The sequence below is a fragment of the Camponotus floridanus genome, unplaced genomic scaffold, assembly GCF_003227725.1.
Source record: "Camponotus floridanus strain SB8 unplaced genomic scaffold, Cflo_v7.5 scaffold42, whole genome shotgun sequence".
NCBI classification, from domain to species: Eukaryota; Metazoa; Arthropoda; class Insecta; order Hymenoptera; family Formicidae; genus Camponotus; species Camponotus floridanus.
Window position 1 is genome coordinate 1049088 of NW_020229570.1, and position 16704 is coordinate 1065791.

Below are 16704 nucleotides of genomic sequence, written 5' to 3' on the forward strand. Positions count from 1 at the left end.
TCTATAAAATTACAGGCACGGCCGCGTTCGATTTATGAATGAACAATTGCTCGCGCGCGATGTGATGGATCGCGGTTACTACGCACGTGCTACGCACAGCTGATTCGGTCATGTGAAGTACGCGATCGCGCAGTGAAACAGTGATGACTGAAAAATTTTAATCCTAATCCTAAAATTATTATTATTAAACTTAATTGTTTCAAAGTAGAAAATATTTTTTCATATTTATATATAAGATAGCATTAAAAACAAAAACTATTGATATATTCGTTAAATTTGCGATTAGAAATCAAGTCGAATAATGGATTTATTTTTTGTATATAATTTGTACTGAGTTACTTGTAATACGCAATTACACTTTTTTGTAAATTGTATCTATATATTATAGTTTCGTACATCAATTAACATAAAGTGAAATAACTGAATAATAGTAAATGACAGATAATGGAAGATCCGATAAAGTAATGATCTAACATAGCAGACTAAATTATTCATGAATAGTGCAACTACATTGAATGCTAACTACTTTGATGCAGGAAATAACTAAACTAAACATGAACTATTGATGAATGTTATAACTCGAATGAAATACTTAGACGCTTGCAGGAATTATTGTCGAGATATATTAGTACAAGTTATGGCTATTGCCAACGTTTTAATTCTTTAATATATTTTGTGAAACTTTTTTGTATTTGGAAAGTGGAAGAAAGAATTCTCGGAAGAATACAAATATATCTGAAGGAATGCCGAAGAAAAATTTGATTGTCAAGCGACATGCTCGATTATACGACAGGGAAAAGATATGAAGCGAATTTCAGCAGAAAAAGAAAAAAGGATTGAGGACAAGATATGGGAATACCTTGTATTCTTGTAGCAGATATACTTTTGGTTCTGGGAAGAGATATTATATAGGGAGATATTATATTTCGTATGCATGTGCACCATTTATTTCTTAAAAATAAATGTTTTAAAAATGTAATTAAATTTATAGTTAATGTTAAATTAATTTTTATACACAATAACAATTTAATAAAGAGTTTATTTAAAGTTTAAAATATACATAATGTTTATGAAAAACGAGAAAAAATTATATAATTTATATCGACATAAATTATGAATTAAAAGTATAAAATATATTTTAGATTAATAGATTAATCTTTATGAAAATAATTAAATAATGAAATTGTATTTTACAATTAATTACAAAAAAACAAGATTCTTTCTGAATAGAACTTTTTGTCTTAAAATTTAGATGATTAAAAATTGCTGCAATAAATGATAATATTTCTACAAAAGAAAAATCGTTCGCAAATTGAGATATAAACAACGATTAAAGAAAATATTCATTGATTCCATGATATTCTAGTCATGTCTGATCGTATGTAGACTTTATTCTTTCTGAATGATCGTATTACAATGTTTCGAGGACAATTGTTATTTATATCAGAAAATCAATCTTTTACTTACACACTTCAATCTATGCCATCTTTATTTGCGTTTCTTCGTATACGACCCTCATCATCATCATTAATCATAATCTTATAGGTAATAAGAAAATATGACACTAGGCATCAATTGGATGTACAAAAAATATCATCGAAAAAACGGAGCAAGTTTCACTCATAAAAAAGAAATGCGTTAATGTGAATGTAGGCGTTCGTTCCATTCTATCTGATAGAAAATTGATGAAACTCTTCAAAATATTTATTTTCTTGGAAGGCAATACAAATGTTGAACATAGGCTATCATGTTATATAGATAAAAATATTGATAAAATATAGATAAAAATATTGATAAAATATAGATAAAAATATTGATAGCATTTAAGTCTTCAAGAAAAAATAATACCAAAGGTATGGATTGATTATTATGCATAATTATTCGATATGAAGCATTATAACATTATCGAAAGTTGATACATCTAATAATCTTTAAAATTGCAACAATTTGTGTGTCCAAGTAATTCTTACGTATAAAGTTCAGTACGTTTTTTTATCAGTATCTCAATACATTATTTGACTAAAAAATCCCTTTATAAGCTTTTGATTTCATTGAACGGTACTTTCAATGCACACAAATTACGCTGATGATATTTTGAGAAAAAATTAAGAAAAAACGCTCGATAAAATACGAGCGATATTACTGCAAGATTAATAACTCGCTTCCTTTCGATTTCTTATGACCGTCCGAAGAAACATATAGCCGGTTGATTGCGATAAGGAAATTTCGGCTTGTAAATCTCATGGAAATCCTCCCGACGCGCACCCAGCAGCCGGGGAGAAGTCGACGGGAGGGTTGGAGAAGTAGGATGGGGCTGGCTTCCCCCGGGTATGTTTATCTACCGGGTGTGCAATCTGAATCTAACCGCGAGCGGAGAAGGTGAGGGCTTATCTTTTATCGGAGATTCCCGGAGTTCGGAGAGTTAGGTTTGGCCAACAGCCAAAATGGTAATGCAACCCCGTCGCGCTTGGGCTTTACCGAATCACACATCCCGATATTCACTTTTCGCTCTTCCATACAATTCTTTTTCCTTGCAACGGCCAAGGCGATGACGAGGCCGGACGCGAGGTAGATAGAAAAGAGTTGAAGCTGGCGCAAACGGATGAATTCCCTGCTGTGCGTGGACAGTTTTATGATGCGTTAACTGCAGATAGAAGTATCTTAGAAACTAGTAGTGATTGCATGTGTATGCATAATGCGTTGCGGGTGGTGTATTGAAAGGACGGGAGATCGACAAATTTTGAATAATGCTCAAGTTTAAAAATATTATTTAAATTCTTATACATTATTCAAATTTTATATATAAAATCTTAAAATTAAAATATATATTCCTAGACTTTTTCTTTCAAAGAGACTTTTTCGTTAAAATTTAAACATCAGTTTTAAAGAAAAAGTAAAAAAGAAATTGTGCATTAATTTTATCCAGGAATATATGTAATAACTATATTTTACAGCCTTGATTTTAATTAAACATTGCGAAATAATAAAGCATTTTGAAGGTCTGTTCAGCGTTAAAAATTATCACGTGAAAATAGTTATTTTTATAACAGCTTTTGATCATTTTTAATCATGATATATGCGTGTCAACATATCAGTCATAAGATAAGAGTGATTAAAATGGTGTAACGTGCAGGAAGTAACGAGAAAAAAATGTCACTGGAATTATAATCGGGATTATAAATATATATATTTTTTTATATGTAAAAGAAAGACAAATTTAAAGGCAGATGAAATCTGCATTCACATACGTAAGTGCGCTATATATTTACTGCGTGAATGACGGTTTCAATTTAATAGAAGCGGCGTACCGGCATAAACAGAGATGAAATTTTATAGAAGCACAACTTTACCCGCGAGAGCAGCTTTACACAATAATGAAATTCCATTTTTCTCTCCACTCTCTTCTTTCCATACCACAAACGGCACGGCTGCTTGGCATTCTGATCTTATACCTTTCCTCCGATCCGAAGTAGAAATGCCTGTGAAGTGTTTTGATTGCATCGCCCCAACATTTACGCGTGGTCTGCACGTCAATAATAATAAATAAATTTACCGATAATAAATAAAATTAAAAGTTAAGCACTCGTTTTAATATATTAATAATCGATCGATAATTTCTTCTTTCGAAAGGCAAAATATATACACATGTTTAAAAATCTTTTAAAATCTTTTTAAAACGTTTTTAAAACTAGTTTCCTACTATTTTTGAAGATTATTGAACAGCAATATCGGAAAATAATTTTATAAGATGTAGATTTACCATCGTAAGATCTGCAACAAATACGGATGTACGAAATCACGAGTTGCCCAACGGCCTCTCTTTCGCGTTCAGGAAATAAGCGACTGTGCGCAATAACGGGAAACTGTAGGATAGCTACCAAGGCAAAACGGTAGTAAGAAGAATCTCGTGTTCGTGACTTTAACGTACTTGCGTTGACGTCGAAATGTATGTGAAGCAGTTAAGTTGAAATACGATAAAAACGTACTATAAATCTACGTACCCTCGCTTTTGGTACAAGAAAATCCACCTGATATACGAGTTTTGGTATCGGTAGCACCGACCAGAATCGTGCGAATGAATCGTCCTTAAATAATTTCCAAATGTATTCCAGATGTATTTTCGTATAGAAATTCAGTATAACAAAAAATGAATAGATACAGAATACAAGAGTGCACATTAATATTTAAGATGAAACCTGAATAAAATTTAAGCCCTATATTAAAAATTGACACTCATTTCAAAGATTAATAATAATAATTAATAATAATGTTCCAAAGAGAAATTTAAAAAAATTATATATTAAATGGTATTAAATCTATGTACCTATAAAAAATTATTATACATAAGAATGTTGCTTTTTATTGTACTTTATTGCTCTTTTGCTGCAAAAGTTATTAAATTATATAAGATAATCCTGTGCAACAATATTATTAAAATTCTTTCCTCGTGCGTGCATATAATTACAATAAAATCTTGATAAGATGTGTCCTTTTAAATTCTAGAAATATTCTTCATGTTATTATTTGAGAATGTATGCAAAAAAATAATAAGTTCATTTATTATTATTAAATTTCGAATCAGTGTCTTTTTACAAAAAAGATAAGCAATTTTCTCCGAGTTTTAATCACAATTATACGCCATGTTCTAATAATAACGAGGCATAAAATTCGATTCTAAATTTTATTCACAAAACAATACATGCGTTATAGAAGACACATGTCACTGCATAATTATCTGTCGTATTGAATGAGAAAACGGCATATACGTGAAAGAAAGAGAAAGAGAGGGAGAAAAAGAGAGAAGAAAGAGAACGGAAATTAAACGGACGACTAAGACTTACCGCATGTCCACGCATGTCCTTCATGTCGCGGTCAAGAAGCAATACCTCGGAGATAAGCCATCCTTTGAAGAGTCCGTAGAGATCGACAGCCCGAGAGGGAATTTAATTTCAACGATATGTGTCCGCGAAACGAGCGTAGAACGGCGGTCCCCGTGAATAAAACGCGTCGTCTTTCATGATATGTGCAGCCGTAAAGGGCTGGCGTGCGCCTCAGCGGAAACGGAGCTCGAATAGACCGACAATCGATTGCCAGCTGTATAAAACCGCGCGTAGCATACAAAGAGCAAGAAAAGAAACGATAGAGAAAAGGAGAGAGAGAGAAGGAATCCTCCTGTGAGCAAGTTTAAATCGAGACACAAGGATGACAAAGAAATTGCAGATGTATATGCGGTATATGTCCGAGAATAAATGGACGGCAGAGGATTGCAAGCATATTTAATTTGCGCGATTTTTCTTCAAAGGAAATCTGCTGTTTATGAAATTTTATAACAGATAAGCTAAGAATATTAAATCTCTCAGAATATTTGCTTCATTACCTTTTAGATAATAGAAATACATATATCTATGTTCTTAAAAATGTAAATTTAATGGAAGAAGGAAAGAAAGAGAAAGAAATTTTTTAAAGAAATATAATTATTTATAGAAATATAATTTATTAAGAATTCTTGATACTTTGAACAATTACTGATTACGTTATTTATTAAATCTGTTTCTTGTTAAGAAGAAATCAACTTGTATTAATTATAAATTATTTTACTATTACATGCTTTCGCATTTCCCCGATTTTACACATGCAATCGCATGTCTGCAAGTAGTGATCTGCAGATATATCTTGGCAAAGAACCAAAACTCTAATGTTATCCGGTAACGAGAAAGACTAGTTGTGGATGACAGAGCATCGCGGAAATTATCATCACAAGAATTAACTAATAGCTATAAGAGCGATCGAATTTTTTGATAATAGAAGAAAAAATCGTGTAAGAAAAAATCTATTTTACATCTTGTTTTTTTCATTTCTTTATCCAATCTCTTTAGATAGTTTATTTTCCAATGATTAATTTGAAGAGAAACTGAGAAAAAAATAGTCGTTTCTTCTGATTACTTTTCGCAAATATATTTAATGGAGTTTCAATGCCGTGGTGTTGTTTCATAGCGGAAAGAGATTGTATTCTGCGTTGCATCAACAATATTCGTAACTCATCAAATCTAAAGATTATTTGAAAAATGGAGTAATAAGCTTTGTATATCAGAGTAAAAACAGCAACATGAAAATGAAAATTTATTCATGTCGACGTGAAAAGACACGGATGCCTTTGATATATTATGACTGCTCTTTCATTTACATAAGAGAATCTTAATCTTTAGTTGAATTAATCTTAATCTTGATTAATCTTGTTTTCTGTCTCCTTTTCTTCCTTTCTCTCAATCCAGTATATCAAGATATGATAATATGAAAATGAAGACATTTACTGTGTTGCTTTCTATTCAAATTTTTATGGATATAAATACAAAGGCGTCTTTTTTTCTTCCTCTCTGCTTCTCTTTTTCTCTCAAGGAATATATAAAGAGACTAAAACAAGGGGCATATAAGGATTCCTAAGACAAAAACCACCTGCGTGGTTATTACACTGTTTGTCTAGAAATATAACAGGAACTTCTAATAAATCTTCAACGAGATTAAAATAAATCATTAACAGTTGTACCGTGGCGGAAAGCTTATTAAACACAATATTAGTATTCCGTGTTTACCAGAAACAAATATCATTTTTGCTCAAAGCATCGGCTGTTTTTCTTAACATTTCCGCAATAATTCATCCCCGGTCCTTTGTTTCTTATTGTCACTCCACCGGCTCTTTTGTTTCGAATCTCCGAAAGTTTCACTACGGCCGACCGCACGTAGTCAAGAGGATCGACCATTTCTCTCTCGGGACGAGAAAAAGGACAGGTTCGTAAGTAAAAAACGTCGCTTTCGTGAGCGATCCTTCGCTCTCGAGCAAACGAACCGTGTCGCATCGAAGAGAGGAGGAAGCAGCTTCTTTGTCGCGACTCCAAAAACAAATCCGTCACAAGTCCACGCGAGTCGGCCCGGAACGTTACTTTTCCGAATATTTTCATGGCGTATTTCCGCCGCGGGGGTACGATGCTTCATCGCGAGCGAGCCGGGGGAACTGCGCGAATTTATGGAAATCTTGGATACATATTGGATAAAAGTGTTTTATAGGATGAGCAAAGATGGTTGTGTTGCCAAACATCCAGTGGATTTAATCCGTTCCTTTCGCGTTTGGGAATCGCGAGCGGAAATGTACTCCTCGAATGAAATGTTCGCCTCGCGCGCGCAATGAGATGGCACAGCAGGATTTATGAAGTCGCTTTGCCCCCGCGATTTTACTACCTTTTTATTCCTTCGACACCAACAAATAGGCGAATGCATTAATTGAAATGTCACTCTATACCAGGAATCGTTCCGGTTAAAAATAAAGGAGGGATGAACGTGAACACGTAATCGCAAGAACTAAATCTTTAATTGAATTTAGAGAAATGTAGAGGGTGCTCAGAAAGACGCGTATTTTCTTTAAACCGCAACAAAATAAAACAATTAAAAATTACCTGGTAATCTCGATGTATTTAAAAAAGATTGATTTTTAAACTATATTTAAATATATTATATATATATATATATATATATATATATATATATATGATACATATAAATGATATATATAAATGATTTAAAACGCAGACTATTGAAGGTAATTATTTATAAATAGCTTATACATAGCTTATATATAAATAGCTTTGTTTTAAATAAATATTTAAAAATACACAAAGGAAAGGACGAAACATACGTAAATTTATCAATTAAAAAAATATATATATTTTAATTGATTATTATAAATTTATTATTTATTTATTTTATTTTTAATAAATATTTTGCCTATGTCCTTCCGTATGTTTCGTCCTTTCCCTTGTACATTTTTAAATAATATTTATTTGAAACAAAGCTATTTATAAATAATTACCTTCAATTTTGTATGCGTTTTAAATTGTCATTTGCTACTGACTTGTAAAAATAGTGGATTACGAATTTTTATAATTATAAAAATTAAAATTTTTTATAACTACATAGTTATACGACTGTGTCTTAACAGGAACGATTATGAAACATTAACTAGAAAATGGAATATCTGTGAAGATCTTTTTTTATAAGTATTTGTAATTTAACTAGAGAGCTTTTATGAATCATTAAGATCATCTGTCGGAAGCACAGACGACCGATATTGCAAAAGTTAAATGGAAACGAGTTAAGCTGGTAACAGGCGATAAGCCAAAGTCTCGATTGGCCTTCAAAGTCTACAATAGCACACATTGTAATCGAGTCTCTCAAAAGACTACTCTCGTAAAACGCTTTTTCAAGAGAACTTTGTGTTCTTCATTCAAAATAAACGTGAAAGCCAAATATATGCACAGAGTTTATCACATCTTAATTGTATGACTTTATAAATTATGTATAATTAACAAATTTCCTTATATAGCATATATTTTTTTATAAATATAATGTCTGTTTTACATGAAACAGAATAAAAAGATTTGCGTTATTCATTTACAATCTTAATGAATGGAAAGTTTCTTTATCAGTCTTGAATATTACTTATTCTTTAAGCTCCTTTATTATAAAAATAATTAACTCTCATCTACAGTTAAAAAATTGTATATTTAGAACTTGATTTAGAAGGATTAAATTTAAATCATTACATCAGAAATAGGATTATTGCGCAAAATAAAATTAAACATAATTAAACAGAAAATACCTGAAGAGATTATGGCTTTCATCGACACAGCATTCTCTTTTCCGTTACAAATCCTGTAATAAAAGAGTTATAGTCTTACTAGCCGATCGTTATCCTAGCCGGAAACTTTACAACGAAGTACTTTGTAACTTCTGATCAGGTTGCATCTTAAGAAAACAGAGTATATCCGAAGAAAATCGTTACCTCACCAGCTGCCGCTATTGTGTGCTCGCCATCTCTCATAAAATAAAAAGAGTTTTTCCTCTATAAACATATTTACACAACGTTTTCTCCCTGACTTTGTTTATCGTTGGAAGAGTAGATTCTTTGGATTAACGAATAAAGAGAAACACAGTGACTTTTGAAAATCAAAGCTCTTCCTACATGTTTTTTATTTATAATATTTGTACTGTGACTCTATCTATTTATTACGATTAATATATTTAACACAATAATAATATAGTTTTTACTTGCTACAGTTCATAAATTATTACATGATTTCTATAAAGAATTTTTCGTAACATTTGACAAATGTACGGTTAAAAGAGAAAAAAATTATACGTACAAATTATATAAAATTTAAAATGTACAATGTAAAGAATCATTAAATGTACGATATAAAGAATCATTAAAGAAGAAACATATGTCACATACAAAAAATAGAATAGACAATATATATAATATATTGTATATAAATATAATAAATATAATATATTGTAAATGGAAAAGAGCAGCTTTTATAGAAGAAGACCACAAGCTGACCTGTTAATTCTTGACGATCGTTTTATCGAGTCTTATTTAATTCAGCGTATCTTTCCCTCCCTTTACTTAGCATCGCGCGGAGGAGCCTGTCCACGAGATAATTAAACTCCCGGCTTGCTCCGAATGCCCGGCAAGTATTAATGGAATTTATAATGGTCTTTTTGTGAGAGCACTTCAAGCCGGCGAACCGTGAAACTTCTCCCTAGAGGACTCGCTTTTGAATGACGCTGATTTGAAATGCGATAATGATTTCTTTTGTGTCAATGATAAGACAGACCGGCAAATTAAAATTTGCTAAAAGTGATTTATATATGTAAATCTATATGTGGTTTTTTCAAAAATAAGCAAAATAGAATTTAAAGTAGGAAAAATATTTCAAGATATATATGTGTGTAAGTTATTTTTTTATTAGATAAATAGTTACTGTGAAATAATAATATTCATACGTTCTTAAAATCGTATTTAAAAAATAACATTTAAAAATAATAAAAAATTCTATTTAAAATATTTATTTAATTTTATAAATCAGAAAAATATAGATATTATAAAATACGTATTTTTCATTTGAAATTATAATTATAATTTTAAATTATTAATTAAAATAATTTTTAAAATAATTTTAATTAAAATAATTTTATATAAATAATAAAATATTTAAATTATTTTTTCGCAAATTTGTAAAAGCTAGTTGCATTCTTCTTTATGTATTTTACATTTCTTAAATCTCTTTTTTATTAAATCATATTAGTATTTTTGTATCTTTGTAAATTAATATTAAACAAATAATCATTATTTTTAAAATAAATGCATATTTTAATTATATCATTAATATTTAAATTACACAATTTTATATTTGAAATGTACTTATCGTTGGATTTTTCATAATTTGTATATACATATTTCAAAACTATATATTTATATTTTTATATTTAACTATATATACTAACTATATTTAACTATTTATACTTTGTGTTAATTTTAATTAAATTTTTTGATCCTCTGTTATCTTTCTTTATACATTACATAAAATTTACAATCAAAATAATTTGTATAACGCGCTATCATTATATTCGCAAAATAATTTTTCCTAAAAATTCCGTACAACCTATGAAAGAAATTTATTCTGTGGTTTCTAGCTGTCTTTTCATGAGGAAGCACTTCCTCGCCGGTTGTACGTACCATAATTTACCAAACACCCTACGTAGGGTCATGTTTAGATTTATAGTCGTGGTGAACTCGCCGAATTGGCCTTTGACGATAACGACTTTCGACCGCCCCGGATTTCTTCCCTAACTCAGGATTTGACGCGCAGTGGTTTTGTTATGCCGTACGGGCGCAACGAAAACGACGTTGCTGGAATACTCTTATTCCTGTCCAGCGTCCCGAGATGAATTGGATTTTTACGGTCGCGAAGTAGGCTAAGGAAATAAGGGGTGATGGCAGCGACTATGTGGATTCGAGTGAGAATGAGCTGCGCCGGTTAGAATCGAATAACAACGCCTCTTCGCGTGGAGGCGCCTTACCCGTCGGAATAATAAGAACTTTATTCCCACGAGATCGAGAAAATCGATCGCACCCTATCACGTCCATCTCGCATTATTGCCACCGGCTGTTTCCGACAACTCGTCCCCATTCCTCTTACGTGACGAGACCTGAATATGGCTATACGCTTGACAGAGCTGTTTCGGGGCCGAATTAAAGACCGTGCAAATAAGAATTATCCTTATCGACAAATTTATGCGCCATGCCTGCGCATTTTGGAGCTCCTCAAGTCTATAATTATATTGTTCTAATTATTCATTAATATTTTGTGTCTTCGTAATTCATAATTTAATTGCTTTTAATTTTTAGTAAAATTTTTATATCAATATTAAAAAATAAGCTCGATATAAATATAATATATCGATATAAAATAAGATAATTGATGAAGAATATAATTGTGATAAGTATTTAGATTGTTGTTTTAAGAAATTATTCACGCGTGGAAAATTAAAAATTAATATTTTTCTTTTTCGCGTTTAAGTTAGATTATTTATATTTTTCAAGGCTTTTCGACTGTATTATTTTTATTTTGATTGTATTATTTTTTAACATTATTATAAATATAAAGAAAACATTTTCAAAAAAATTAATATATAAATAAAGAGATTTTTTTTCTATTATGTTTTCAAAATTATGCCGATGCAAATGCTTGATCGTCTTAAGCGATTTTTACTGATATTGTTTTCATCTCTTTTGAGTTTGTAGAACAATGCGATCCAGCTCTGTAGATTAAGCTAGTGTTTGTAAAGCAACATCAAGATATTGGAGAGAATCGAAAGGGAAGGAAGAGTGACCGGAATAACACATGCTGATAAAATTACATTCTTTGCAAAGCCAGAGAGAAGAAAGTTTCGGGAATTGTTTGTGTTTTTCTACGGCGAACGAAAATAAATTTCATTTATCACTTGCGTGAATCATAGGCAGCTTTTCCGTAATTGTGATTCTAAGCATATGAATTGGTAGTGAATAGCATACAAAAGAGTAGATAAAGAAATAGAGTAGATAAAAAAAAGCAGAAGTAATGGCACCCTTGATATAGACAGATTTATATTATCATTCATATAAATGAAATCATTGAGACTACGTGCACTTCATATATTTCACTGTTTATATATCATCTCTGACATTTTTCTTTTCCTCTCGTATGATCAATCATAGTAATATATAGGACTCGCGCGCAAGTGCATTCGGTGAGTTATTCTAAAATGAATTTTTACACGAAATTACAATTGGAATTGATGGAATCGCTCGATCAAAAATGTCGAATTGTGCAATATTGATACAATATTGACTACATCGGTGTTTATTTTTATATTAATACGTACATAAATTGTATATGCAATTATAAATACAGGTGACACTATATATTTCGTTTGTTAGAAATTGATTGTTTATATAAAAAGAAAAAAATTAGTGTTAATCAAAAAAGTGTTATTTAATTAATTAGGTAACTTAGTTTTCTTATAATATAATAGTAATTAATCCTTATTTATAAAAATTGAATTAACACATTATTATAATTATTACCAAGATCAGCTCGATTCAAAGTTTATTGTGTGTAAAATAATCAATTTAATAGAATTTTCAGAAAAATTTGTAAACAAATGCCGATTTTCTCTTAGACATCCATATAAAACTGTTTTATACATTTATGTGCTCGAAAACTTGCCTTTGAAAGTGCATGCACCAAGTTAATTTTCAATCGCATCTCTGATATGCTGTGAAAAATTAATGCGTTGTCTGACGCCAGACGCAGCTATAAGTCATGTGATAGCTTCCTCGACATTTAAGCTCGGTTCATCCTCCGAGGAATGATGTTCTCTTTCTCTGTGTAGCATCTCATGCAGCTCAAAGAACGGCATCTTAATTTCATCCTTTTAATCGTGGAGCTTCAGCCAAACGAGCGGCAAAAATTAACATTTCACAAAAATGTCTCATACATAAATAGTTATTGTTATTTTATTTCTTAATTTAGACTTGATATATTTTACAATCGATAATTCTTAAAAAAATTATTTCTGAAATGTAACGTCACATTGATTATTAGCGTTACTTGTATTTTAACATCGCATAATTGTTAATATTCTGATCTTGTCAAAGATCAGATTATCATATTTATTACTGTGGAGGGAAATAATTTTGAAAATATATTAAAAGTTTATAGTAGAAAGAATAATAAAATATAAATGAAATGCGTTTTTAAAATTAAAATATGACCAATCTGTGATTTTAAAACTGCATGCATATCAAAATATTATGAATAATTGCAGGATATTTATAAAGAAAATTGTTGGAAGGTGAATAAGCAATTCATCTTATATTACAGATTCATATCAAACGTAAGAATACAGATTAAAGTATAATCTTTTCACATTCACAAAGTTTCTTTCTTCTCTAATTTAATGTAAACAGCGAGACATCTCTTTAGAATATGAAACCACAGCTTAAGAGGGTCAACAATCATAAAGATTTTAAATTACTGCAATTCTTCTTTTAGCATATTTTCTAATGCGATGATGGAAACTTTTACGTTATTCAATACCATCTATATCCGCAAGTGCAATTCAATTTCTGCTAGTCTATTCGCATGATAGCGATCGCACTGGTCTCAATACGTGACCCAATATGTTCGCCGAAGCTTAGAATACCTCGCTCGCTCATTGAGCTAGACCTATATACACGCAATCTGTCCATTTATTTGTTCTGCCTACACTTCCGAATTGCCATTGCTATTCCATAAGTAATAACATTTTCGATTACATAAGCAAAATCGAAATAGCGTCTGTGTGATATAAATGTAAAATATAATTTTATAAATTAGAGTCTAAAGGAATATAACACACATGTATATTTAAATTATTTCTATCAAATTAAAATATTCATTTGATTTACATATGTATAACATATTTAATAGATTGTTTCTTTTGCTAGACTGATTTATTATAATAGTAAAATTTTATTAAAGAATGTTGATTTATTGTAAAAAAAATTGTTGATTTATTGTAAATTGTATTATTGCTCAAATTAATTGCGAAATGAAATGCTAACTTATTAATAAAAAAATTATTTTATTAATTCTATTAAAAAACTTATTTTATTAATTTTATTAAAAATTATGTTATTAAATAATTATTTTATTATTTTCAAAATATTTCATATTCTTTTATACAAAATAATATTGTTCTTCTTAGGAGTATGCTTTCTTAGAAAAATGTTTCAATGAAATCTTATACATAGTTTTGTTGTGTAAGATTAAAGATAATTTTTATATAATATATATTATATTATATTATCTAATACTATATTCAGATTAAAAATTGTGATGCCTTCAGTGATACTTCTGTCCGTGACCGCCATACGTACCGCCATGGTGGTTATTACCACCAGAGTTATGAACATGGGCAAAAAATCCTCCGTGAGGATCGACATGATACGTCACGATCCTAGTGTTACCGCCCGGTTCCTTGATGATGTACTCGCCGATAACTTTTTTGCCTGTGAATAAAAAAAAGAAAAGGCGTAATATGAACTTGTGCGGCCAACGTTATAACTAACCGTTCGTAAACGTGTATTAATTGTAGAGAATTAGAGACGAGGATCATCGACATTAATGTAATACATGTGTGTACCGTCCACATATTATGTTACATCAATACGACCGCCACAATGTTTAATTAAAATTGAGCGCACGCTAAAGCGTACTACCGTGTAATCCGACCCCATCATTTATAACCTTTAACTATCACATTGCAGCCGTTGTGTTAGATACAAAAGTGTGGGAGGCAAGAAAAAAAGAAATAAGTTTGAACGCCGCCTCTTCACCCGACTTATTGCGATTCAGAGCTGCGCTTTCAAATATCTCTCGCCAAGATCCGCCAAACAAACTTTGATCGAAATTTTCAGAAACTTTAGTAACCGCAGCATTTTCCAAGCTATTGAGCAAACATCGTAAAAAAAATTCAGCAACTTTTTGCATAGTTACATAAATTTTAATAAAATTTATGTTGAATAATTTACGATGTTCAATTTATCGTTCAGAAAACAGTAAAAAGGACATACGTAAAATAATAATATTTATATTTCCTTTAACATAAAAGCAAGATAATTTACATATTCCATATTATAATGTAAATGTCATCATTTTAATTAAGCTTAAGAGTGATTATCAAATCTCAATTGTGTATTTCGCTTAAAAAGCATTTATAATGAGCTATCTTTTAATTCAGAGTAAACAAATTGTTATCTTCGACATTATGAAAATTACGAATTCAGCTTACCGTCCCTTTGCTCTTTTTGTCCATGATAATCGCCTGTGTGATGGTCCTCGACGCCATACGCGAACTCGTACTTGGGATGTGCGATGTAATCTACATGATGATGACCGTGCTTATCATGGACAACTATTTCATGGCCGGGTCCTTTGACAGGTCCATAAAAATGCGCGAAACTGTGAGCATGCTCTGTCAATCCACTTTGGATCGCTAAGAGGGCCAATATAGCCAACAGTGGGACAAACTGCTAATAAAAATTGATGCCAATTGCATATACGTACTCTTATATAACAAAGAAAATAAATTTTATTTCTAATGAATAAATTTTACATCTAATATTTCATATCTAATATTGTTCTATATCAAATACAAAAATTAGTTTTATTTTATGAATTGCACGAGCGAATTGTGATAAATAAACATGTTTCTATGATATAATAAAGTTTAAGATAATATACGAAAGCAGTTACCGTAAAATTAACAGTAAAATAACAATTGCAATAAAAGAAAATGTAATATTCACTAAAGCATTAAAAACAAGATAGATGCAACAGATTATTTAAAAGCACAATTATTATTAAAAATTGTATGAAATAATGAAAAATTGTGGCAATAACAAATTTATTCACTTTTTACATAAGTTATTTAGATATTCTGAAATAATAACGTATAAATGCTCTTAGCATTTTTAATATTTACAAAGATTTATGTAATATTAAATAGTCAAAAATATAAAGCAATATTATACACTGTAATAATCACCTCTCATTGATCATCTGTCGAAGAGATACAAACCTTTACCATGTTTCCGGTGTTTAATGATTCCTAAATGCGAATGATACGCTTGTCTATCGATAGAAGTTTATATAGCTCGCGCCAGCGTTCGTTTTTGCCCAGAAAATTTCGCCAATATTATTTAGTAGACATACAGAACGTTTCCTGCGAGAGCGACAAAAAGCACAACGTGAACCAATCACTTTTCTATGCATAAGATTAAGCATTTCTGCGATGAAACACCTTTATAGTGAATGCCATGCATGTGAATGCCTGGTTTCACTAGAATCATAATCGATTTCGCTCTCGATTGTGTCATAGAAGACTTTTTCTCAAGTCTCACGAAACAATTTGTTTTTATTAGGAGTCGTAGTGGGGGATAAAACTACTTCAAATCAATGTGTGTGTGTGTGTGTGTGTTTTAGGAATTTTTAGATAAACTGAATTCTTTTCAATATCATTTTTTTAATAATAATAAAATAAAATAATTTGACTTTATTTAATCTTGTATAAAATATTCATAATTTTGATTATTTATTAAATAAATCTTTTTCAAGAATCGAAAAATGATTTTAAGTGGACATTACATAAAGAGAAGAAATATTTACAAGAATATTAATTAGCTATTATGTAATTTAAAAAAATATACACTGATTTATTATACATCGTGTAGTGAATATAAAGATAATGATGATTTCTTCTGCTTAGATAAACATTTTTATATTA

General features: G+C 30.3%; 1 protein-coding gene across 1 annotated transcript; it reads right to left on the reverse strand.

Moving 5' to 3' along the window:
* Positions 1-14261: 14261 nt before the first annotated feature.
* Positions 14262-16008, reverse strand: LOC105254785 (cuticle protein 19). Its single transcript, XM_011263679.1, has 3 exons — positions 16000-16008; positions 15211-15448; positions 14262-14428 (listed from the first exon to the last, which is right to left on the reverse strand). Exons 1-3 carry the CDS (start codon positions 16006-16008, stop codon positions 14262-14264), a joined length of 414 nt encoding a protein of 137 aa, XP_011261981.1.
* Positions 16009-16704: the final 696 nt, after the last annotated feature.